The sequence below is a fragment of the Lepidochelys kempii genome, chromosome 1 (assembly GCF_965140265.1).
Source record: "Lepidochelys kempii isolate rLepKem1 chromosome 1, rLepKem1.hap2, whole genome shotgun sequence".
Lineage (NCBI taxonomy): Eukaryota > Metazoa > Chordata > Testudines > Cheloniidae > Lepidochelys > Lepidochelys kempii.
Genome location: NC_133256.1, coordinates 233,553,107 through 233,578,918, shown reverse-complemented (window position 1 = coordinate 233,578,918; position 25,812 = coordinate 233,553,107). Strand labels below are relative to the sequence as shown.

General features: G+C 43.4%; 1 protein-coding gene across 3 annotated transcripts in view; it reads left to right on the top strand.

Moving 5' to 3' along the window:
• The window catches only part of BCAT1 (branched chain amino acid transaminase 1), a 108,572-nt gene that overhangs the window by 71,787 nt on the left and 10,973 nt on the right, over positions 1–25,812 (top strand). For all 3 annotated transcript variants that reach the window (XM_073318390.1, XM_073318399.1, XM_073318383.1), the window contains 5 exons: positions 8,128–8,291; positions 10,077–10,219; positions 18,309–18,394; positions 19,281–19,421; positions 20,856–20,930. In XM_073318390.1, the coding sequence (XP_073174491.1) occupies positions 8,128–8,291; positions 10,077–10,219; positions 18,309–18,394; positions 19,281–19,421; positions 20,856–20,930 (609 nt within the window). The remainder of the gene's footprint in view (positions 1–8,127; positions 8,292–10,076; positions 10,220–18,308; positions 18,395–19,280; positions 19,422–20,855; positions 20,931–25,812) is intronic.

Here is a 25,812-nt window from a genome sequence, read left to right as displayed (position 1 = left end):
ACAGATCTTTTTATTTTGAAGCATTGGGATATATTCACCAGCATTCTATGGCTGATTTGTGTCTCTCTGGCCATGTACAGTTTCTATACATTTGGTTTAACAGGCCAATCAAAGTTGGTTTATGGCACCTTTGCATTGCCAGCAGAGTGCAAAGTACCCATAATGCACTAGTGAATGTAGTGCCACGAGTTTTATGAATGGCAGGCCTTGCTTGGTTAACTATATTTTACTTTTTCTCCCTGTCTCTGGTATGTAAATGATTGCTTTCAAAAGTAGCATGTTAGAAAATAGATTAACCACATTTGGCTTCAATGGAATCTCATTGCTTAACTCCCCCCAATACAAATCAAATGGCATCTGTTCTTTTTTTCTTCCTAAATTCATTTAAAGTGAATTTAGTGGTCATGAAAGATGCTGGCCTGGCCTGGACAGATGTCCTTTATTTATACATCGAACATATGTAATATGGACAGCATCAGCACAAGCTTGTACGCCTCACCCACATCTTGGAGTGAAGATCTCTCGGGGGGACGAGACAGTTCAGTCTTCATCACCCATTCAATCATCAGCCTCTTTTTCTTAGTCTGCCAACAGAAGAGATAATATAACTTGACTATTTGGATAATCAAGGAAAAACCTAACCTTTTTTGCTTTTTAAGAACGATTTGAGAAGTTGCTATGCCCTTGGCAATATCTGTACTATAGTCTCATATACGTGTTTGTTGTATGTTTGTATTTTATATTATATATATTAAATCAAAGACCTTTTGGCCACCAATTTGGAAGCACTGGTGTAGTTGGATTTTTTTGTTCATTCAATGTGGGACCCTGTGGCAGCTTTTAGTCTTGCACATTTAAAGCAATGTCACAGTATAATCTCTCCAGCATATTTGCATGTACCTTTTTTGTGTTTGTATACATACTCATTGTTCCAAGAGTTCCATTCATATACCACCCTTCCCCGTCATACCTCTGAATACTCACTAATCACAGTATTCCTTCCATGTCCTGCTTTTCTGCTACAGATTGGTTGGTAGGTTTGCACTCACTCCTGCTGCTGAAGCATAAATGCATCCAGGTTTCACCAATTCAAAGAGGAGTCAGAAGTTTGATAACAAATCAGTCTCTTTTGTGGGTTCCCCATGGGTTGCTGCCAAGTGATAAGCTGGCCAAAGTGTGATAAACTATATTATAATTGTAGCAGAAACAGTAAAGCAGACTGTCTGTTTGGCTGCCAGTGAGAATAGTGTTATCTTTATAAATTCAAGTGAGAATTATACAGCTAGCAGAACATATAAGCTAATTTCAGTGATGGGAAAAATCTTTAACAGTGTTTTGTCCAAAACATTTTTCCAATGATTGCCTACCTGTGACTGTTAAATTCTCTTTGCCATTAGCACATTGATTTACCTAGAAAATGCTCCACTCTGTGGAGCCTCATTTTACTACAGCTCATTTACATTGAGCACAGCACCATCTAGTGGACAAATTTGTTCAGATCATTAGGTGTAAGACAATTTTTCACTTGGTCTGTGTGAATGATTGTAAATTTTTTTCTATGTAGAATATTTCAGTTGAGGTTTTGTAGGAAAAGGAGACCAGCTAGTTACACAGCAATGTATGCATTGAAATTTTGAAAAGTAATTTAGAGAAAAGGCTATGGGAGATATGCATGGTAATTCAATGACTGAATGTCATGGTCTCCCACTGGCAAGGTAATTTAAAGACCAAAAGGTAATTTAAAGTTGTTCCCCTCTGGAGGAGTCCCAAGTGCTACTCTCTCATAGGTGAATTTTTCCTCATTCATGGATGAACTTCACCTGCATTGCAGCTCCTCTGTTTGCATATACACAAATTGCTTGCTGGTGTGATTGAAGCAAGTCTACAATGTCGGTAAAACAATTTGGATACAGGGAGTTGATTCTTATGAACACTTTAGTTTCTTGTAAGTTTTCATAGGAGGGAAAACTTTAAGGCTTACTGGCTAGATTATAGGACTAGGAATCAGGGTGTGATTCCTGTTCCCAATTCTGCCACTGATTTCCTGTCTGTCCTTGGGCAAGTCATTTCATTTCAATTTCCCCATCTGTAAATAGTCTTTGTAATACTTAGCTGCCTTACAAAGGTGTTGGGACTTTGTTAACTTAATGTTTGTAAAGCACTTGCAGACCATCAATGAAATTATCTCCCTGAAGTAAGTGCACAGTATTAATATGAAGTGATTCTTCAATGTGGGGCTTCATTAGGCAAGTAAAGTGCTCTAATTGTTTCAGGTTACTCCACACTGATTGGGCCTTTACCCATATCAAGCAGAAAAATTGCTCTGACTTGCAAAAGGTAAACAGAAGAGTTCATTTCACCAGCTCCCAACAATGACCTCTTCACCATGACAAGACTCCTAACAAGATTTAAATGGAAGTACTGTATTTTCTTACTGTTAAGCAAGTTTCTATCTGTCTTCCTGTTACATACAGAGGTCCAAAAAAATGGGACTAATGTCATAGTTACTGCTTCCACACAGCCAGTTTGAGCATGGTTCACTCAATCCAAACTAGTGGTCTGTCAAATACCATGTGGACAAGCAATGGCACTTTCAACAGATTTTAGACTTTGCCTGGGAGCAAACTCTTCACCCTGGTGATGATGGCTCCATGCACGAGAGGCAAGCTCTCAAGGAGGAAGGAGCCTGTAAAGCGATTGTATAGATACTCTAATAAATTCACAGAGGATTGGTTCTTCATATACATATGACAGCCATTAATATGTCCCTTGAATAAACTTCTGAATTCTTGCAAGTAGGTTATGATGTGGCTTCTATCAGTACTTTAAACTTACTAACATTACAAAATTACAGGCAGGCAGGGCCAGTTGAGCGCTACCCCTAAACAAAAAGACACCAAGAAACTGGAAGAAAGGTTTATTCAATGGGTAGCCTTCAACTACTATCTCTAACCAGCAAGTTTTGATTGTCTTTGGGACTCCCTGGCTAAATTTAAAGACTCCCAGCACCAATATTCAAGGCAGGAGTTCACTATCCTCTTGGAAGAGGGAAAGAATGCGGTCAGGACTTCTCTCCAGGCAGCTCTGGATGCAGCCGAATCAACAGCCAGGACAAAGGCTTCCGCTGTCACCATTAGGCATAGTTCTTGGCTCCAGTCCTTGGGGCTTCCAACAGTTCATCCAGGACCTCCCCTTCGAAGGCTCCTTTCTAGTCTCAGAGCAGACAGACACAAGACTTCATGGCCTGAAGACTCAATTGCCACCCTACGATCCTTAGGCCTTTATGCTCCGTTAGCTTCCAGGAAGCACTTCAGGTCCCAGCAGCCTCCTTGTTTCTCAGCATCTCCAAGATAAGAACCCAACAAAAGAAAAGGGAGATGTTATAAGTGGCACCAGCAGCCACTCCTGTCCACCCCAGCCTCCCAGCTGGGATCTCAGAGGTACTCTGGAGGGCCCAAGCAGGCCTTTCGAAGGTATGCCTAAGGGCATTATACCTGTCACTGCTTCAGAGTCATCTCCCCTTTTATTTTTTGAATGTCTGTCCCACTTCAGCCCAGCGTGGTCATACATAACATTGGACTGTTCTAAATACAGTGACAGTCGGCTATACCCTTCAGTTTTTATCCCTCTGTCAATCCCACCCACCTTCTGCATCTCTCTTCAGGGACCCAAAATCTCACAAGCAACTCCTCCTTCAAGGGGTGCAATCCATCCTATGACTGGGGGCTGTGGAGAAGGTTTCGCAAGACGGAAGAGGAAAGGGGTTTTACTTCACTTTGGGATTATTTTCCTAATTCCAAAGGCCAAACGGAATCTCTGGTCTATTCTGGACCTGCGTCGCCTCAACAGTTATCTCAAGAAATTGAGGTTCTGCATGGTCTCCCTTGCCTCTGTCATTCTCTTCCTGGATCCAGGAGACTGGAACGCTGCCCTCAACTCAAAGGACACATTTTCACATTTCTATCTTCCATGGCCACAGAAGATTTCCCAGGTTTGTCGTGGGTCAGCACCAGTACCAATTCACCACTCTTGCCTTTGGCCTATCGGCAGCCCCCTGGGGGGTTTCACTAAGTGTCTGGTGGTAAGAAGAACAGGAGGACTTGTGGCACCTTAGAGACTAACAAATTTATTTGAGCATAAACTTTCGTGGGCTAAAGCCCACTTCATCGGATGCATAGAATGGAACATATAGTAAGAAGAGATAGATATAGATATCTCTATCTATATATATATGAAAAGGTGGAGTAAGAGGCTAATTAATTAAGACCTTTTCATGTTCTCTGTATTGTGGCAAAATACCTTGTTCGCCTCAGTAGGCTCAGTCCTTTTTAGCCTTGGAGACTCAGGTTTGGGGCAAGGCAAATCCTTATAGGTGGCACAGGGTCCTGCTACTCCTCTCCTCAATCAGTCCCTTGTGCTTGTTTTCCTTCCCTTCTGGGGAGCGAGTGCAGCCCTCCTACTGGGAAGGCCTGGTGTCTTGCTGCCAACTGGCAACTTCCCTACTCCTCTCACTCCCTCACCCTCCCTCTCCTACCACCCAGGGGAGGGTTTAAAACAGTCCCAAGTAGTTGGAGTCAGCTGAACCTAATTGGGTCCCTAGCAACCCCTTTTCCAGCTGAACCTTATTGCCCTGTGGTTCTCTCTCCTCAGTGGATAGGGAGGGGCCTTTTAATCCCCTGGGACTAATTACTACCCCCATTTTGTAGCTGTTTGTCCTGGGTTAACCACTCTGTGTGTGTGTGTGTATAGAGAGAGAGAATATGTGTGTGTGTATGTATGTATGTACATATCTTCTTACTATATGTTCCATTCTATGCATCAGATGAAGTGGGCTATAGCCCAGATAAGCTTTTGCTCAAATAAATTTGTTAGTCTCTAAGGTGCCACAAGTATTTCTGTTCTTTTTGCGGATACAGACTAACACGGCTGCTACTCTGAAACCTGTCTGGTGGTAGTATCTTGACAACTGAATGATCAAAAGTTGGTCAGAGGCTCGAGTTCAGAATAACATCAGCATGGTCCAAACCACCTTCTGAGCACAGGGTTTGCTGATAAACGAACAGAAGTCAACTCTTGTCCTGGCTCAGAGTATAGAATTTATTGGGACAGTGCTCAACTCATTCCAAGCCAGTGCCTTCCTGCCAGAGGCCTGAGTCCAGACTATGTCATACCTGATATTCAGTGTCATGGTCCACCCAATTACAACAGCTTGGGTTTGCCTGAAGCTACAGGGGCACATGGCGACATGTACTTAAGTGGTTCAACATGCAAGACTGCACCTCAGGGACCTTCAGATGTGGCTAGTGTCAGTATATTCCTGGAGCAGACACCTCTTGGACTCCGTGCCAACAGTTCCTCCCCTAGTCCTTCACCTCCCTGGAATGGTGGAAAGACCCAAGATCAGTAATGATGGGTATGCCCTTTATGTCTCAACCCACTGATAGCTTTTAATCTTGGACATGTCAGACCTAGGGCAGGGAGGCCACCTCACCAGCCTCAGGCCTCTGGTCCCAAGAAGAACTCTCCCTGCCCATAAATGTCAGGGAGCTCAGAGCGGTATACTTAGCTTGTCAAGTGTTTCTTCCCCAGATCTCAGGCGAGGTGGTGCAAGTCCTGACAGACAATAGTGCGGCCATACCTGCTATAGCAACAAGCAGGGAGGGGCCTGATCTTCGGCCCTGTGTCAGGAAGTCATCTGTGTATGGGACTTCTTCACGAAGCACTCCATTCATCTCAAGATGTCACATCTCCCAGGAATCCGGAAAGTACCGGTGGATCACCTCAGCAGATCCTTTTCCTCTTACCATGAGTGGTCCCTTCACCCAGGGGTCACCTTCCAAAGGTGGGGGCCTCCCCAGATGGACCTGTTCGCTACCAGACAAAACAGGAAATGTCATCAGTTTTGCTCACTGCATGATCACATCCTGGGCTCCCTCTCCGATGCTTTCCTCACAGATCTCCTATGCTATGCCTTTCCCCCAATCCCCTTGGTTCGCAAGGTCCTCCTAAAAGTCAAACAAGACAAGGTGAGAGTTATTCTGATAGCCACTGGTTTGGTACGCTCCTGAATCTCCCAGTAGCAGCTCCACTCTTGCTGCCACTCAGTCTGGATCAAATCTCACAAGACCGTGGCCGGTTGCTTCACCTGAACTGAACCTTGCGTCCCTGCACCTAACTATATGGATGTTGCATGGCTGATCCCAGAGGAACAGGCTTTCTCAGAACAGATCTGGCAGGTAGAAAGTAGTAGAAAGGTAGTAGAAAGCCGTCCACCAGGACTACCTACCTGGATAAGTGGAAATGCTTCTTGACATAGACGTCTCAACGAGCTCTCTCTCCATCCCGATCTTCCCTTCAATCTATCTTGGACTACTTGCTCCACATAAAGCAGCAGGGCCTAGCCCTCATGTCTGTCAAGTGCTTGGCAGCCAGCTCAGCCTTCTGCCCACTGGTGAATGGCAGGTCAGTGTTCTCCCACGAGATTATGGTACAGTTTCTCAAGGGGCTGGAGAGGCTCTGTCCTCAGGTTCACAAGCTGATCCCGCAGTGGGACTTAAATGTGGTTCTGTTGAGACTCATGGGTCCTCCCCTTTGAGCCGCCAGCATCATTCCCCCTGCTGCTTCTGTCTTGGAAGGTTGCCTCCTTGGTGGCGTTTGCCTTGGCCAAAAGGGTCTCTGAAATCAAGACCATTACATCAGAATCACCTTACACTGTGTCCTTCAAGGACAAGGTCCAGCTGCACTCTCCACCCTGCCTAAGGTGGTGTCACAATTCCATAACAGCCAGGCCATTTTCCTGTCAGTTTTCTTCCCAAAGCCTCCCAAGACCTCTGAGGAACAGCAGCTTCACTCATTGGACATTATGCGGGACCTCGCCTCTTATATTGAGAGGATTAAACTCCTTATAGCAATAGTGGAAAAGATGAGAGGATGACCTACCTGTGTCAGCCCAGAGGATCTCATCCTGGATAGCTGCCTGTATTCGGGCTTGCTATGAGTCATCTTAACTGTTCACTCCACAATAGCCCAAGCTTTTGTCAGCAGCGTCCCTCTCATAGGTCCCAACACAGGACATTTGCAGGGCTGCAACCTGGTCATCAGTACATACCCTTGCATATCACTATGCCATCACCCAACAGGGCTGGGATGATGCCACTTTCAGGAGAGCAGTGTTGCTGTCAGCATGTGCATGAACTCCGAGCCTGTCTCCAGGGATACTGCTTGTGAGTCACCTAACATGGAACGGACATTAGCAAGCACTCGGAGAAGAAAAACGGTTACTACCTTTTGTAACTGTTGTTCTTTGAGATGTGTTGCTCCTGTCCATTCCACAACCCACCCTCCTACCCCTCTGTCAATGTTAACAGTAAGAAGGAACTGAGAGGGTGCGAGGCCGGCGGCTCCCCTTATACCAGCAGATGAGCATGTGGCTCCAGAGGGCACGAGAGCCAGCCCAACAGATACCCCACTGAGGGAAAAATCTCTGGCAACGGTGCACTTGGTGCACACATACCTAAAGTGGAATGAACATAAGCAACTCATCTGGAAGAACAACAGTTACGGAAAGGTTAGGAACCATTTTTTTTATGACGTCAAACGAAAGCCATGTGTAAAATAAGGGTTACTTAGGCCAGCGGTTCTCAGCCTTTTTCTTTCTGAGTCCCCACCCAACTGTGCCACAATTATTTTTCTGCATATAAAAGCCAAGCCCTGCGTTAGAGGGTAGCAAGCAGAGGAATTGCCTGGGGCCCGGCCCACACCATGGGGCACCATGAAGCTAAATTGCTCAGGCTTTGGCTTCAGCCCGGGTGGTAGGGCATGGTGCCCTGGGCTGCAGTCCTATGTAGCGGGACTTCGGCTTTCTGCCCTGGGCCTAACGCTGGCCATGCTTGGTGAACCTCCTGAAACCTGTCACGACCCCCCAGGGGACCCCAGACCCCTGGTTGAGAACCACTGGCTTAGGTTGGTTTTTTGAAGCAGCATCTTTGCAGATGCATTGTGCCCTTTGACTGGTGATGGAGCACCCACCTGCGGCAGGTGCTTTGAAAGTGATAACTCAGAAAATCTAAACTGTGACATGAAGAAGAAAACAAAGCAAAAACTATGTGTGTTTCTTTTACTGTGCAGCCTTCTCTTGGAGTCAAGAAGCCAACTAAAGCCCTGCTGTATGTCATACTGAGTCCTGTGGGCCCATACTTTGCAAGCGGAAGCTTTAATCCAATATCCTTATGGGCAGATCCCAAATATGTAAGAGCCTGGAAAGGAGGAACGGGGGACTGCAAATTGGGAGGGTAAGAGAGCCTGATTATGCATTAATTACATATTTTAACTGTTGGATTATTTTTCCTTTCAGTAAAATCCTGGCTATGATGCTGTATTATTAAATGTTGCAAATCAGAAATTGTAACAAAGGCATTTCCAGAAAAGAGGTATCTCACCTCCAGTCAAAATGGGCTACAAAATGGCAGACTGCCGATCTGTTCACCCTGCATAGATAGACTAAGGTTAAGGTTGTTAAACTATAGTTTGTGGACCCCTGGTAGTCCATAATGAGCTGCATGAGACTGTGGAGCTGTCTCTTCATGATTCCAGCTGCTAAAATAAAGACAAGTCAAATGCTTTCCTAATGTTCGCAAAAAGAAAAGGAGTACTAGTGGCACCTTAGAGACTAACCAATTTATTTGAGCATAAGCTTTCGTGAGCCGATGAAGTGAGCTGTAGCTCACGAAAGCTTATGCTCAAATAAATTGGTTAGTCTCTAAGGTGCCACTAGTACTCCTTTTCTTTTTGCGACTACAGACTAACACAGCTGCTACTCTGAAATCTTTCCTAATGTTGTTTCTCTATGTAAGCAGTTGCTGCTGTTCTGTCAGAAAATGGAACAGAAGGTGTCCATAAGACAATTTCTGTGTTAAGTTGTCACATTATGAAAAGTTTTGAGAATGAGGGCAAAAGTTTGGAATAAGGGCAATTGCAAAGAGGAAGGGACTAAGAGAAACTTCTGTCCGGTCTTATTTTTTGGGGAAAAAAGTATATGGAAGTTTGATCTACCTTAGTCACCGTTGAAAGTCAACAACTACCTAGAGTTACCAGATAGTTTCCCAAGTGTGGTAATTGTCGGTAAATGTTGAAGTTAAAATTAATCCCAGTTTAAAGTGTTCACACAGTGCCTCATGATTTTCTGCCTCCTTTTATCAAAGTATGCATCTTGTTTTTCCTAAAATCTTGCAAATTTGTGTGTGCATGTCTGAAATATGCAGTTATAAAGAAAACCAGAGTTAAAAATCTAAGTTTAAATCTCTTCTGACTAGATTTCTGTCAGCAAATCCACTGGGTAAAGACAGGTTTCAGAGTAACAGCCATGTTAGTCTGTATTCGCAAAAAGAAAAGGAGGACTTGTGGCACCTTAGTCTCTAAGGTGCCACAAGTCCTCCTTTTCTTTTTACTGGGTAAAGAGTTACACATCAGACAGCAGCAACAGGCAGTGAGAGCTAAGGGGAGGGAGGGAGCCTGTATGGCTAAGGGAATCCCCTGCTTCCTATTGAACTGACTCCTATTGAACTGCTTCAGGTTTTCTGCTTCTACAAATAAACTAGCTTTAAGCCACTTCCATGTGTATAAACTTGAAGTGCTGCGGCCTTCACTGCATAATCTGTTAGCCACTTTGCTTGTACAAACGTGACACTTTCATGAGTCAGTTGGGGCAGGGGTTACCTTTATATCCCAGGATCCAGTGGAGCTCCCTGGCGGCCCACCAAAACTCCCTTTAGCTTTATCCAGGTAGTCCACAGACCCTATGGAGCAGTATGGTGAACCCTTGACTCTGGCTGAGCCCTTCAAAGTTTTATTTTGCAGCAGCAAAGTGACTTGTAGTTCATTCATTTAAATGCTGCCAATGGAATCATGTCAGGGGCAGGAAATTACTCTGCAGAGCATTAATCGTGAGGCAGATTTTGCAATCTGGCACTGAAAGTAATGTAAGCTGTTTTTAGAAGTAGAAGAATTAGGAAGTTTTATAGCAGGAAGATACCCATCTAGCTAGTGATATCTGTCTCTTTTTCATTTGTTCCTGAAAGGAATTATGGTTCTTCCATCTATGCCCAGCGTGAAGCTATGGAATTAGGGTGTCAGCAGGTTCTGTGGCTGTATGGAGAGGATCATCAAATCACCGAAGTCGGAACAATGAATCTTTTCCTGTACTGGGAAAATGAAGATGGAGGTATAGTAGTATGTGGCACTAAACCTCTGCTTGTTGCAGTCCTCAGGACTGGGAGCCAGTTGTGATCTCAGGACCGGTGTCAGTGTTGTATGGATGATGCTTCTTGGGGTTTGTAGTTCTGGCCCAAAGAATGGTGGCCTGCATTGCCTTCCTTTTCTGTTTTAGTAGAAGGAGGGAAGTCACCCCTCAGTCAATCCCCACTAGCCCCCACAACTACTTCAGAATTCCTTCCAGCAGGGCCCTTCCAAAGAAATGGGGTTTGGGACCTTCCCTCTGCAGAGAAGGCAGGTGATCAGAGACTCTGACCTTGCAGTTCTGTGACAGGCTGCAACTGCCGCCTTTATCTCTTCTGCTTCCGCCTTGTGTGGCTTCTGTCATGGCCTCTAGCAGGGGCATCCCCATCCATTCCTGAACCATGACCTGTGTCCACAAAGCAATCTGACCTTCCTTTTGAATCATGACTTTCCTGCTGAGCAAGATAGGTTCATATTGTCACTGTAGCAGCTTCTCCTTTCTCCCAGTGGCCCTCTCTTAGAAGATAAAGTGTCGCATCAATCATCCTTCTACATCTTTAATCCTGGTAAATTGCTTTGAAGATGTAGGACCAGATTTTTAAAGCTGGGCTCGAGCTTGGAAATTATGCCACTTAGACAACTGACTGTCTAATTACTGTGTGCAACCAGGTATTTAGACACTTGCGTACCTTCACTTGTGCATGCAATTATTTGTGTCTGCAGTTCATAGAATAGAATATCAAGGTTGGAAGGGACCTCAGGAGGTCATCTAGTCCAACCCCCTGCTCAAAGCAGGACCAATCCCCAAGCTTTGCCCCAGATCCCTAAGTGGCTCCCTCAAGGATTGAACTCACAACCCTAGGTTTAGCAGGCCAATGCTCAAACCACTGAGCTATCCCTGCCCCCAGCTGGTTGCTAGTACAGAAGGGTAACCTGGTTTGAAGGACTATGGGCCTGATCCAAAGCCCATAAAAGTTGATAGACTCCCATTAACTTCCCAGGGCTTTGGCTCAGATCCTAAATAAAGGCAACGTGTTGTTCCACCATCTGCCAGTCTCAGAAACAAAAGAACAAGAAATCGGTATTCAAGCTCTGATCCTTTTTATGCTAATGCAATGCACACTCTTGTAAAATGCCATTTCATTGCCATTTTTCTGCCAGTGCTATAGTGGTGGTTAGTAATGTCTCACAATGGAAACAGCATTGTGCTTTATTTTGCATAAGGGTTTGTGAGTCAAGATACCTGGGTTCTATTTCCAGTTTGACTGCTGATTCTTGGGCAAATCCCTTAAATGTCTCTGTGTCTCAGTTTATACAGCTGTAAAATAGGGATAATATTTACCTAGCTCTAAAAAACTTGCTGAGATCAAGTGAATGATGCTATGTACGTGAATTTTATTATTTAATATTTCATCACAGTGGATTAGATATTGTAGCCATTGGGCCAAATTCACTCCTCACGTGCACCTTCAGTGGAGTTACACCAGCAAGGAATTTGGCCCATTTGGACAGCATGAACAAGAAGTTGGTTAGCATTCAGTGTTCTATTTTTCGACCAGGAATAAGCAGAAGTTATCCAGCTGCAATACCAGTGTGTTACCAGTGCACTACTGAATAGTATCATTGTGACATGGGTGGAACAAACAATCTGCTGTTCATGCCATCCAGCCTAAATATATGCCAACCCTATTCCAAAACAGACCTGCCATTACACATGCTATGATCACTTGCACTGAACGGGCAATTAGCTATTTAGCAATGTATTACTAAGCAGCCTGGGTAAGACCTAAAACACCTACAACTTAGGGCCCCATAAAAATGTTGCCACCAAGAAAATGCGCGCCAGTGTATAACTGTCTACCCGCATGCACCGTGGCAAAAAGTGACTGCTGTTGGCTCTGTCTCTTCATAAGGAATGCTACTGGTCCCAGGGTGACCAGATAGCAAGGGTGAAAAATCGGAACAGGGGATGGGAGGTAATAGGCACCTATATAAGACTAAGCCCCAAATATAGGGTCTGTCCCTGTAAAATCGGGACATCTGGTCACCCTAAATGCTACTTAGGGGGTCCTTGTTTTGTTTGTTTCATTGTGCATATATTGCAGTGGGGCGGGGGGGGGATTAAACATAGAAATAGTGAGATTTGGAACTAGAAATCATGGGTACGGTTTAAGCATCAGGAACATACACCTCATTGTGTGTGCAGGGAGTAATGTAAACTCTGTGTGTATGTGCTATGTTTTTTGTGTTCCCTCATGAATGCACTAGATGGGGACTGATTTCAACAGTGCTTCAAATGAGGGTCCATTTTTACTGCAAGCCGTTTCTAGATCAATTTATCCCTGGTATTGGACAAAAGAGGTGTCTAACATTCCAGTCTTGGGCGGATCCTAGAAAATGTCTCATTCATACTGGTGGTAGGGGGAGGGGGAAATTGCCCAATAGCCTCTGGTAAATTTGCATGACACACATTATGCTGATCCTGTACATTTAGCATTGCTCTGGCTGAATGTAGCTAAATCTGGATCACTGTTATTCCAGGAATAACTGAGCTCAGTAGTTTCCATTCATGAAATACTGCTTTCATCAGTGGCATATTTGGAGAGTGACATATACCTAGGATGGTTTCCATGTTTACCAAATGTAAAGCTTGATCACCATGTGATCCTCCAGGCCTACCTTTTCACAGCACATAACGTTGAGAGACAAAGGGTGACAGGAGTGGAAAGCATGTTAAATGAAATGTCTGTTTCTCCTATCAAGGGGCTTAGCTTGGCAGAGATGAAGACCTTTAAAATCAAAACAAGTGTACAGTCTAGGGAATACACCAAATGGGGGCTGTACACCATGGAATCTGTTTATATTTTCCAGTATACAGAGGCAGTGTTGAGAATGGTTGGTGCAAAGAGTCAGGACACCTGGGTTCTATTTCTGGCTGAACCATTAAGCCACTATGTGATCTTGGGCAAATTATTTAGCTCTGTGCCTCAGTTATCCCATCAATAAAATGGGAAGAATAATACCTACTTCATAGGAGTGATGGGATGCTTAATTCCTTAAAAGTTCTTTGGAATCCTCAGATCAGGGCCGGCCCTAGACCACATGGCGCCTCAGGCGAGGTGCATCTTCAGCTCCCCCCTCCATTAAAGTTTTGAATATCTTCTTTTTTATTGCATTTATAGCCCGTTTCACCACTTTGATGCACAATTTGCATGCATGATTTATCCCTGTTATATTAGATATAAATTTGCACACAAGGATCTGTAAATCTTCATTCTTATATCTCATTGACTGACTGGCAATGCCCCGCCCCTTATATACCTACAAGGGCATAGCTGACAACATTCTAGGAGGTTCGAGGAAAATGTACCTCTCAGAAAGTCTGGAAGGTTCCATGAGATTCTACGAAGGTCCAGAACATTCTAGATGGTTAGTGAAAAATGAATCCACATACAGAATACCTGAAACATTTTACTTCAAACATTCTATTTTCCCGTTTGTCACTAACAACAAAAATGGCACCCCGAGCCCGGTGCTCCTCCAGGCCGGCACCCCAGGTGGTCGCCTGCCCCTCGATCCAGCCCTGCCTCAGATGAAAAGACTCATAGAAGTTCAAAGTAATGCTCTTATGTGTGAAAAATAGAGTTTGATGCTTGTTAAAATGGTCATTGTTTGTGCTGCAGAAAGTGCCATGTGGTGGTGGAGCTTGAAGTTTGCTGGTGACACAGTGTGGGCTGTTAGATGCACAGTGATCCTAAAGGGATGGATTCTTTTTGTAGAGAGTGACAGAGAGATTGACAAATTTATGGGATGACAGACAGAAAAAGGGGAAAAAAGAGAGGGGCAGAGGGCCTGGCAGCAAGTAGCAATTTGGAACAGGGAGGGAAAAATGGAATGGAGACCTGGGGTGAAAGGAAAGTGTGAGGAAAAGAGGAAAAAAATGAAGGAGAGAGCGACACAGAGGGAAGGAGAGAAGAGGATTATAGGGTATGGACCCCAGAGCTTCCTGAGGCCTATGTGACCCAGAAGTTCTCTTGGTGGCCCCACCCCTGCAAACATTTTGGTGTTTTTCTCAGTGTTATAGTAATTTACCTAGCCCTAAATTCATCCAATATGCATCAATCAGTGCATGTTCATAAATACTTGTGTGATAAATGAAGGGGGTGTAGCTCCCTTTTATGGACACCCAGCCAGCCAGTTAGCTATAAAATCCCTCTTGGTGTCTGTTCTCTGCTTGCTTTACCTGTAAAGGGTTAACAAGCCCACAGGTAAAAGAAAAGGAGTGGGCACCTGACCAAAAGAGCTAGAACTTTTTAAAATTGGGAAAGAAGCTTTCCCTTTATGTCTGTTGTGTCTCTCCAGGAAAGAGGGGAACAGAGGGCAGCAGGAACGCTGTGTAAAGCTTTAAGCCAGGTATGAGAAATCAGATCATACCTAGAATTACTTATTTGAAATCCCCCAAATATGTAAGTAAATTAGGAATGTTTAGATAAACCTGATCAGGTTTATTTCTTTATTTTGGCTTGTGGACTCCTCTGTACTAACCCCAGATGTTTTTGTATGCTTGTAACCTCCAAGAAAGCTATTTTGGGTGCTTAATTTTTAGAATTGCTCTTTTAAAATCTAGGAAAAGCCTAAGTTCCAGGTGTATATTCTTCCTTTTGGTTTTTAATAAAATTTACCTTTTTTAAAAAACAGGATTGGATTTTTGGTGTCCTAAGAGGTTTGTGCATGTTGTTTGATTAGCTGGTAGCAACAGCTAATTTCCTTTGTTTTCTTTCTCAGTTCTTCCCTGGGGGGAGGGGGGTGAATGGGCTTGAGGGAGGAATTCCCAAGTGCTCCTTCCTAGGGTTTTTTGCATTTGGGTGGTGGCAGCGTTTACCAAGCAAAGGTCAGAGAAAAGCTGTAACCTTGGGAGTTTAATACAATTGGCCAGTATTAATTTTTAAAATCCTTGCTGGCCCCCATCTTCTGCACTCGAAGTGCCAGAGTGGGGATTCAACCTTGACAACTTGCATGAAAGACTTGAAGCTTATGTTGTTCAGTAAAATGCAATTTTAAAATCACTTCAATGTTAAGCTCCCCAGATCTGGGATGGTCTCTTTGGTACATGTTTGTTCAGTGCCTCGCACAACGGGGCCCTGGCCTCTCAGTGCTACTGCAGTAATGACAATGGAGTCTCACATCAGTGTCAACATATGAGCATTCAGCAAACACTATAAATGAACACGTATATGTGAGTTCAGACCAACGTGAGAATTGCAAGCCTGGTTACATGGGGGACAGACAAGAGCGTCCATGACCATTGCAGGCTGTTGTGGCCTTGCTTTGCGCTGTTCATGTTTTTCACCTCGGGTGTTGATGATGCACCTTGCTTCAAAGCAGTTAACAGCAACATGACAAGTCTGCTGCCACCTTGCTCTGTTGTGGGCTGTTGTTTCCCAGTGACTGGGATTGGCTGATATGCTTTCATGCATGACTTCAGTGTGTCTATATTGTTTGTACTGGCCACCATGAGAGCCGGTGCCTTCCTGTAGCTGACCAGAAAATATGGCCTTGGGTATTCTTGAGTCTGCCATACAAACGAGATGCCAAGACCAATGCATAGCTGAGCTTTTTTTGAGCATGCTTTGAATGTCAGCCCTCTGACAATAATTGAGTATTTCTTGTCTCACCAATTGACCCTGCAAACAGACCGAAGGTCGTGCATATGGAACTGATCGAGTTTCCTAATATAGCAGCAATATGTTGTCCAGCATGACTGCCTAATAGACATTTAGCTTAGTGCTTATCTTAACACCCCTGTAATTCCATAAGTGGTGTGACAGCATTCCAAATGCAGAGCTGGCCTTGGCTATGCAATCGGTAATCTTCTCATCAGTTGTGGCATTCTGTGACAACATACTCCTTAGGTAGCAGAACTTCTCCATGGACTGGAGAAGACCATCCTTGATCTTAATAATTGGGTAGACAACTGCATCCCCTGACATGTGTTGGTACATGTAGCAAGGTGCTGGTGCAAAAGCACCTAATTAGCCCCTGCCAAGTCAGCTCCAAGCAAGGGAAGCAGATTGGGGCTGATGGAAAAGGCCTGATGCTGGCCTTAGGATTGGCAACACCTGCTGGCCTGACAAGCCAAGGGCTATAAAGGCTGGGAGGGAGCCAGAAGAGAAGGCTGAGGGGCAGCCAGGGAGAAGTCAGTCAGGGAACGAACGAACTGACTGACGGACGGACGGACGGCCTGCCTCCTAGCTGAAGGCTGACTCTGCCTGTAAAAGAGGTTGAGTAATCCTGCAAGGCTTGTAAATAGATACACTGGTGGTGGGATAACTGTAAGTAAATAAAGACATGGGTGTTGCACAATCCTGAAGCCTCTCTGAGCCTTATTGGGGCAGCAAGCAGGTCCCAGGAAGAGGGGTGGGTCATGGATCCTGTTACAGTACAGTACTTCAGTTTTCTTTAGATTGATTGTGAAACCAAAGTGATTCACTGTACAAGTAAAGTGATCAGTTATTAATTGAACATCATCAATCGAGTGAGCAACTGGTGCACAGTAATCAGCAAATTAAAGCTCCTTAATGTGTAAATCTGCCACTTTCATGCAAGAACCGAAGCGTTGAAAATTAAACAGCTTATAACACTGCAGAGCTGGGTAAATACTCCTCTGTCAGTGTCATGAAATGCATCCATAAGCATAGCCAATAGAAGGATGGAAAAGACTGTGGCAGCCAGCACAGACAACAGTGTTTTGTGCCACTGGTGACCAGAAAGGGGTCTGATATCTCCCCATTTCCCACCACTCTGGCCATCATCCCTTCATGGAAGGATGGAATAACAGAAAGAAACTTTCCAAAGATGAACAAAAAATCGAGCAAGAGGCAGTGCCACAGAATTTCAAAGGCGCCCCCGTTGTCCACCTCTATAAACGTAAGGGTGAATGGGCAAACTCTGATAACTACTAGGGCATTTCCCTTCTCTCTGTTGCTGGGGAAATTATTGCACTGGTCATACGGAATTGACTTAACACCTATCTTGTGGGAACCATCATCCCTGGATCTGGACAGGGCACTGTAAATGTGATCTTCACAGCCTGTCAGCGTCAGGAAAAGTGCTGGGAGCAAAACTATGGTCTTTATGTGATGTTCGTCAACTAAGTTAAAGCATTTGTTTCCATAAATCATGGGGGACTCTGGAAAGTTACCGCAATACAAATAAATATATATAAAAATCAATAAAAGCAGACGAAGAGGAAGTTTTCCCACACAGGGCTGTTTTTCCTATGTGCTAATATAAATCCAGGAGTTTACAGCTTATCAAAATGTCTCTCCCATGAAAAGACAAATGGGGTTTGTGAGCTCATCGTCCGAGTTCCCAGAGATGGGCAAGCTGAATGCGTATGGAGCCACATTTGGTACACACATGGTACCAGACGGAGATGATGACATGCTACAAGGGAGGCAGATGCTCCTCTAGGTGACCCCAGGCTGGTAGACATAATATGCAGACTTGACAAAATTATATAAAGCTGGCAGTTTAAAACATTTTGCAGGTTCTCATATTCTATCAACTCCATGCTGTTTGGCAGCTGGCCTGGCAAGCTTTCAAAATAATTCACAGCAACCAAAGTATATTTTGGATCTTATACACATCCTGCTCCACCATTCATGGTAAAGCCTCTGAAGACGGAACAGTATCAAGTGTGTCACAGGGTTTCATATTGAGGCCCATATTATTTCTTCTTTTCACTAATAAGAGGAGTATGTACATTCAGACATGATCAAATTTGATGATTCCAAAGTTGGTGAAGTAGCACGAAACTTGCGTTACTCGAGGGGGCTTTTTCACACCCCTAAGCTATGTAAGTTGTATCAGCGTAGGCTGTAGTGTAGACCTGCCCTCAGATATATGCATAGATTCAAAACGGGTGGCATCCAACTGAGTTTGTGCAATTTAGAAACTGCCTCTGAAATTCTAACCAATGTTTGTATCTTATGATATCGGATATTGCATGTTGGTATCTGATATTTCTGCTCTCATTTAAATATTTTATTTTGTTTGTATTTTTGGTTCAACAGAAGAGGAACTGGCAACCCCACCGTTAGATGGCATCATTCTTCCTGGAGTGACGAGGCAGAGCATCTTGGAGCTGGCACGCAAGTGGGTGGGTGTTTGCCTTGTCCCTCAATAGTAGCAATTTTAACAACCGTGAGATACACTGTTATGAAAATAACTCATTTATTGCATTCAAGTAATGGCTCACAGTTCCACCTGATCCTTTAAACCAAATATGAACTGGGGAAGCATGTTAAAATTAAAAAGTCTGGGCCAAACCACCCAAACACTAGCCTTTGTTCCACAGAGCCACATGCAGTCTGTTTAACTAGTTCCCAATTGGTATTCCCACACAAAAATCTTCATTAACTTTGTGTGAGAGTTGCCAGACCCCATATCCCGTTAATACAGTTGGCTTAAAGTAAGGAAATAAGCAATTGTCATTCATCACCCCATCTACATTCTACTCATCAGCTCCTTGTTCCACCACCTATAGGCCATGTGTCTCCACCTTCATTCTGAGCAACCAAGGTGCAGCCTCAAGTCCAGCCATAGATATAATGCACTAGCACCTGTATTCTTTCAGATTCCAAATCTGTACTTGCATACAAGTTCTCATGCACAAAGTGCTGTAAGCTCAGCAATGATCAAAGGCATACAGGTCCTCTGTTTTATATCTCATCCAAAAGTTCTGCTGCGGCTGCACAGTGTTCCTGAACACCGTGTGGAGGTTCAGTTCCAAATTTGAGGGGAAAGTGCCACCTAGTGAATTGCCATCATCACATCTTACAGATCTTGGGTTTTTCTTGGAGGTCATTCATCTAACTACTGACCAGGCCTTGCTTAGCCTTATGAGAACTGAAAATTGACTGGCTGCAACTGAGTTCATTAAAAATATCACCTCTGTGATACAATTACGGGTGTCTAATGTAAGGAAAGAATTACGACCTTTAAGAACATATGCTCTGGTTCTGTCTTTCTGATCTCTGGCGCAGGGAGAATTTAAAGTGTCTGAGCGGTACATCACCATGAGTGATCTGACAGCTGCCTTGGAGGAAAACAGAGTGAAGGAGATGTTTGGTGCTGGGACAGCTTGTGTCGTATGCCCTATTTCTAAAATATTATACAAAGGCAAGGTAAGGAAAGTATTTGTGTTTATTTTTTTCTTCCCCAGATAATTACAGCTTGGCATTGTCTGAGGTTCATGCAGGAAGTATCTTATCAGTATATTGCCTCCTATCTTCTTCCCAACTTCCTCTCAAGTTGGGGGAAACTGATTTTTTTTTTCAAAATTCCCCCTCCCTCTTTTTTGTGTTTAATTTGAAATTTCAGAATTTCATTTTTTTTTACCAGCTCTATAGTTGGTTGAAAAAGGGGGTGGGGATGGGGAGAAATTTATTTTAAATTTAAGTCAAAAAATTCATTCATACAAAAAAAATCAAAATTTGAAATTTAATCCAAATTTTGCAATTAGAAGCATTTCAGCCAGCTACGTGATGTGATTTGCAGTCAAATCTTCCTTTAATGGGGAGGCTGTCAGCCAGTCACAGTTCCTCAATTCTGTTCTGCCCATCCCTGGTGTAAATTAAAATGGCAGAGGAGGAGATTTTAAATTCTTCCATCAGCATACAGAGAACATGGCTTTGCTCCACCATGACCACTCCCCTTCCATCCCCTAATAGTCTCCTTCCTAACCCCATCCCATGCCTGACTTAATCCTTCCCCTTATACCAGGCAGTACAGCTCTGTTGGAGAGGACACAGATGGCAGAGCTGGTACAGGAGATGGCATAACTGTTTCTGTCTACTATACACCAGCTGGGAAATTCCTCCTGAACAGGGGGAATTCTGTAGAGCATTTCTCTGTCCTGTTTAAGTTCACTTTGCACTGCTTACATTGCATAAAATGAACCTAGCAGACCAGTGAATCCAGCCCAAGGTATATTGATATGTTTCTTTGGGAAGATAGCCAAAAGAACAAATAAAATAACAGTGTAGAAAATGATGTTTCTGACAGATGGACTATATCTATTAATACAATCAGGCTTTTGAGATATGAATGGGAAACATTAAGATGTTGAAAATTATTGTAAATGTAGTTGTTTTAACACCATATACAGTGTAGGTAGTAAACAGAAAGGTGCTTCTTTGAGTTGACTGCCCTCCTCCTCAAGTCTTACTGATTGAGCAAGAAGGTAAGTGTGGTGTCGTGATTAGTCCTTGCTTGGACTCCAGTAGCAGCTGGGTTCTATTCCTGGCTCTACTGCCACTCCTTTGGCCAAGTCACTGAGGGGGGCCTAAACCAACTCTCATTACAGTCAATAGAAGTAGTGCAGTTGATGTGAATGGCAGCTGACCCTTGAGCTTCCTGTGTCTCCTATAAAATGAGTATTAATGATCCTTACTCGCCTGATGGGAGTGGTGTGAGGTTTAATTAATGTTTGTGAAATGCTTTGAGATCCTCAGATTTAAAAGGCATTTTTATATGTATGTACTTGCTGCTGCTGCGGCTGTTATCTGACTGTACATGATGACCTTCTAGGAATTATTCTCATTTTAATTCCATCCTAGAATTTGCACATTCCAACTATGGAGAATGGACCTCAGTTAGCAACCCGCTTCCTGAATCAGCTGACTGATATCCAAGTAAGGGGTTCTCTTCTTTGGTATGATAACATAATGAAAGGGTGAAATAGATTGAATAGTTTTTCTGTTACAGGCTCCAGGAACCAAAATATAGACTTTCTCCAACCTCCCCTGGCACTGAAACCTTGGTAGATTATCAATGGTAAGGGATGGTACAGGAAGATATTTACCCTACATATCACTGAGGGATGCTATTTTCCTCTTCAAAACTTGCCCTTCCTCTTTCATCTTGAAACAGTGATTTTAATACAGGTGTGAAATACAGGAGTGCTTGTAAAAGACTGATGTTTATGTACTTGTCTCATGACATGGGTTAGGATTATAAAAAGTTATACCCGGTCATTATCCAGAAACTCCAGTGGCAGCTGTTTCATCTTCCCTTAAAAAAATACACAGTCAGATAAAATCTAATATCAACTAAAACTGACTTCCACAAAATAGTACAGCCAATCAATTTTTAAAAATCCCACAAAATGATGTATTGGATGGTGGAAATGGTATTAGATATTGGCCAGTAACTGCTATCTTGTAGGCTCAATGTCTTTCTGATGATGAAGCCACTACTTGTTCCCAAAGCAGTTCCTCCTCTAGTGGCTTGTTGTATGTTAAGAGGGATCTACCATTTGGCACTTTTATTTGCTCTCAATATCTAGAGAGGCATGTTTTACATCTGTCAGTGCACAAAGACTGTCAGTAGCATTCTGGACATCCTCAAGAAGCTGAGCACCAGTGTCCTCCTTGATTTATTTAGATGTCTTCTCTTTCTCCTGTAGGGGGTGGTAAATGATATATGACCTCTGCATGGATAGAATAGCTGTTACCTTGACAGGTTGCAAGTCACTTCGTTTGAGAGCTAACATTCTCTCCTGCTTACTATGGCAGTAACTCTTTGGCATTCTTCTCATAGTATTTCTTCTGATCTGGGTTGCTATAGTTATTTCATAACTGCCCCAGAGTTAATGGTCTGTGGCTTAAGAAGCACATTAGATGTTGCCACTAAGGTTTTTATCCTCCCGCCGGTGAGCTGCTGAACTGGTGATCCTAATAAAACATTGTGAGATGTGTTGCAATATCTATACTAAATATGGATCCCTTGAATCTATCAGGGCTTTTATATTAAATTTTTAATTACTCTTCTGCAAATCTTTAGTAAGGGCTTCACCTGGTGTGCATGAACTGATACAGCCATCAAAAAATTGTCAGATTGAGTCATTCATTAATTGTGGCCCATTGTCTGCTATTGACTCACCTGGAATCCCCTGGCTAACATACTGAGATTTACAATGTGATATTCAATGTGTTGTACAATAGAGTAGTTAAAAATAAAATAAAATGATTAGCATTCCACTAACCCTTCATTTTTTAAATCAGGTAGTGTGCACCAGCCTTGGACTAGGGACAGTCGGGCAACTTTGGTAGTTTCAGTAGTTCTTTTGGATTCTTGTTCTTCTATTTATTGCAGGTTTCACACATGCATACTATCATATAGATTCTGTCCCAGCTGCTTTTCACCACCCTGCTGACACAAAGCGGCTAGAAAGTTGTTGAATCTGTGCCCTGCTGGATTCCCCCTCTGTGACAGAAATCTCAGATGGCACAGATCCACCATTGTGGGTCCTAGGCTTGTCTCCAGTTCCCTCATGGACACCATCCAGCGTAGTCTCTACACCTTTTCGAAATAAAGTATTGTTTGATCACAACAGGAGCATAAGAAGGCAAAAAGGGTTTTCAACACAACAAACAGCCTATATGCACGCCTGTCTTACCTAAAGCTTAGGTAGGCCTCGCTTATCCGGACACCCCACCACTGGGGTGGGGAGACAGTTTGCACACCTGCAGTCTCTGCATCCCTGTCACCTGAGCTTCAGGGACTCAGGTTTTTATCCACTACAAAATTTTGTTTATTTTTTGCCTGGGTTTCCCCTCTCCTCTGCCAAGGCAAGGGTGTCGAACCCAGCATGGTCTGAGATAAACTTCAGAGGAAGTAATACCTGCTTTGTCCCTTGAAGTATTGGTGGCTATCAGGTGGGCTTCTCCATTTTCCTGTTTACCTGCAAACTAAGCCATGCTAAAAATAACCCTTAATAATCATATAGCAAACAACACAATAATAATCAAAGTGGCAGATAGAACACATATGCTGATAAACTATCACAGGCAGCTCCCATTTCACGGGGATCATTTACATTCTGATTCCCCCTCAAAAAAATCTCCCCATTTAATTTCAGTGGACTACAGTACTGTTTGCTGTGCTCTGCTAAGCAGCTTCCACATTCCACCATGGAGGTGTGGAGCATTTCTGTGTTAGAGGAAATGATTCCCATATATTTGTATTTAGCATGTAAAGGGCTTGTGTGTTCTTCTGCATAAAGATGCTGTATGAATTAGGCCCATTTGTCATAGTGGTCTCTATATGAGGAGCTGGACTGAGACTACTAATTCATTTTGTGTATGCCAACTGACAGTGATTAGATGATAGGCACTTTCAGTTCCAACGGTGAGTGCTGCATTTGAACCAGTAACCTAGAGGTGAATCACTCCGTATCCAATTACTAATCACCGCTGGCATCCAGTTCCCTTGTATGCAATACATGCTAGTTCAACATTTTCAGATTTCTTTGATTATTTTGCACCCAGATCTGTTTTCCTGCCATTTACTGTTTTTTGTAATCCACAGTCCTCCATGTGCAACAGGATTTACTTGGATTTGAACAGCTGTTCAGTGGGAAGTAGCACTAGAATGACTAATTAGAACTCTGTGGGCAGAACTGATTACATTTCTCATGGCAGTAGCAAGAGACGGGAACACTGCAATATATGTTTACACTTGTGTCACTGAACGGAAATTGTGATCACTAAAGATCCATAGAGATTTTAGATGAAATAATTTACTCTGTATATAGCACTGGTGTGGTTATGAATGCATCAATCACAGAATACTGTGTTCTTTGACAGCTTGAGTTAGAGGATTTAAAGATGAGGTTCTCTCTGGGAATTGCACTGCCTCTGAAATGCCAATCAATGCTGGCAATCTCCTTCCCTAAATAAAAAGCCCTGAATGTTTTGGCTAATATGGCCAGTGGTCCTAAATATTGTAGATTATTTATGGCTTTCTTCATGATGATTTGTATTTTTAAGGAGGATGCAGTGAAAGCTTGTTTATTTTTAAAGTGTAGATCAGAAAGCAATTTGGGTGGGATAGGTGAACAGTTTCAGGTGAAATTATTTGTATTAGGGTAGAATTTAAAGGACATGATCAATATCAGGGCCCCATTTTGCTAGGCACTGTACAAATATATAATAATAAGAGACAGTCCTGCTACTCTAAATAGGCAAGCCTGAGAAAATAGTGGTAGAGAGGGTTGGCTAGAGACGTAAGTATTGTTATCCCCATTTTACAGATCAGAAGCAGAGGAGCAGAGATTGAGTGATTTGCCCAGGTTACACAGGAAGTCTGTGGCCAATCCAGAAATAGAATCTCATCTTCTTAGTCCCAATATAGTGTCTTAACTGCACAACCATCCTTCCTTTCTAAAATCTGAGAATGAACACAAACCTTTGGCAAAAAAAATGAATCCATACTGACCCTTTCAGGGAATTTATGGGAGTCTGGATTGTGATTTCAGTTTTATGCACCTCTGCATTTCTTGGTTCTGAACAGGGTGAGACACTGAAGTCTGAGTGAGGCTGTTCTTACAAAAAGAAGCAGGAGGTACTGGAAGTCTCACAAGAGAGCTTGTTTTCATGAGATATCCTGCCCATTTTTGCAGGTTCTGGAGGTTCAGATAAATTCCCAAGTTTTTTGAGTTTCACTCAGTTGCTTGACAGGTGAATTAATAGCAGTAGTTATCCTAATTAGCAGAGTAAACGTCAGCATAAAGAACTCACCTCTTTTAATGGAAACTGCTGATGCAGCCTCTGCTCAGTACAGCTTGGGTGGATGTGAAGGGAGACAGGAGCCTTTATGGTGCCTCATTGCCCAGTGCTTGAGCCAGGCCAATTTCTAGTGTGAATCAGAGGAGCCTCACAGCTGCTGTGACTTATACCAACTGCCTAGGACCCCCAAGGGGCCGTTCCAATAGTAAAGGATCACTAGGGTTAGAGCCAACTCCCTTTTCTCCAGTTTCTACATTACAGCGTCTCTTTGCTACTCAGGGATTAGCCCATGCTGGGGGAATCTTGCACTGTTTGGTTAAACTGGCATTTGGTTGCTTTGCAGTGCCAGGGAAGCATGAAGCACCCATGGTAGGGAAAAGGAACTGGCCTGTAAATGTCATGAATGGAACCCTGCTTTTCGAGCATGGTGTAACACATTCTGTGAGCTGCACTGCAAATCTCTGTCCAGTGATAGCAGAATTAGCAACAAGGAGAAGAAATATCCCCAAGGACTGTTAGAAGACATTGTGGTGTTGTGTTGTACAGAGAGCTGTTCAGCCACTTGCCTTCAAAGACAGCCCTCCCAAATGCTGTTTCTTCAAGTGAACACAGTAACAAGCCAAGAGCTTTTCCTCTTCTTGGGAATTCATCTTTTAGATTGCTCTTCTGCCCTAAGGTTTTTCTCATATGGTCTCCATGCTTCCACACTCCATTTCAGTGTGTATACTGGGCTACTAAAGATGTATAGACTACAGTGCTTTCCGTATGCCGCTGCCCTCAGCTCTCTGTCATCTTAGTCTGACCCACAGGTGAAGTCTAGAGATAATCTGAATCCCAGTCCAGTGCTTTTGAGTCAGGAGATCTGGGTTCCATTCCTGGGTCTGCCACAGTTCCCTGTATGACTTTGGGCAAATTATTTCATTACTATGCTGCCTCTTTTATCTGTAAAGCAAGGATACTAATTCCCTGGTTTGTCTGTCTGTTTAGATTGTAGACTCCTCACGGC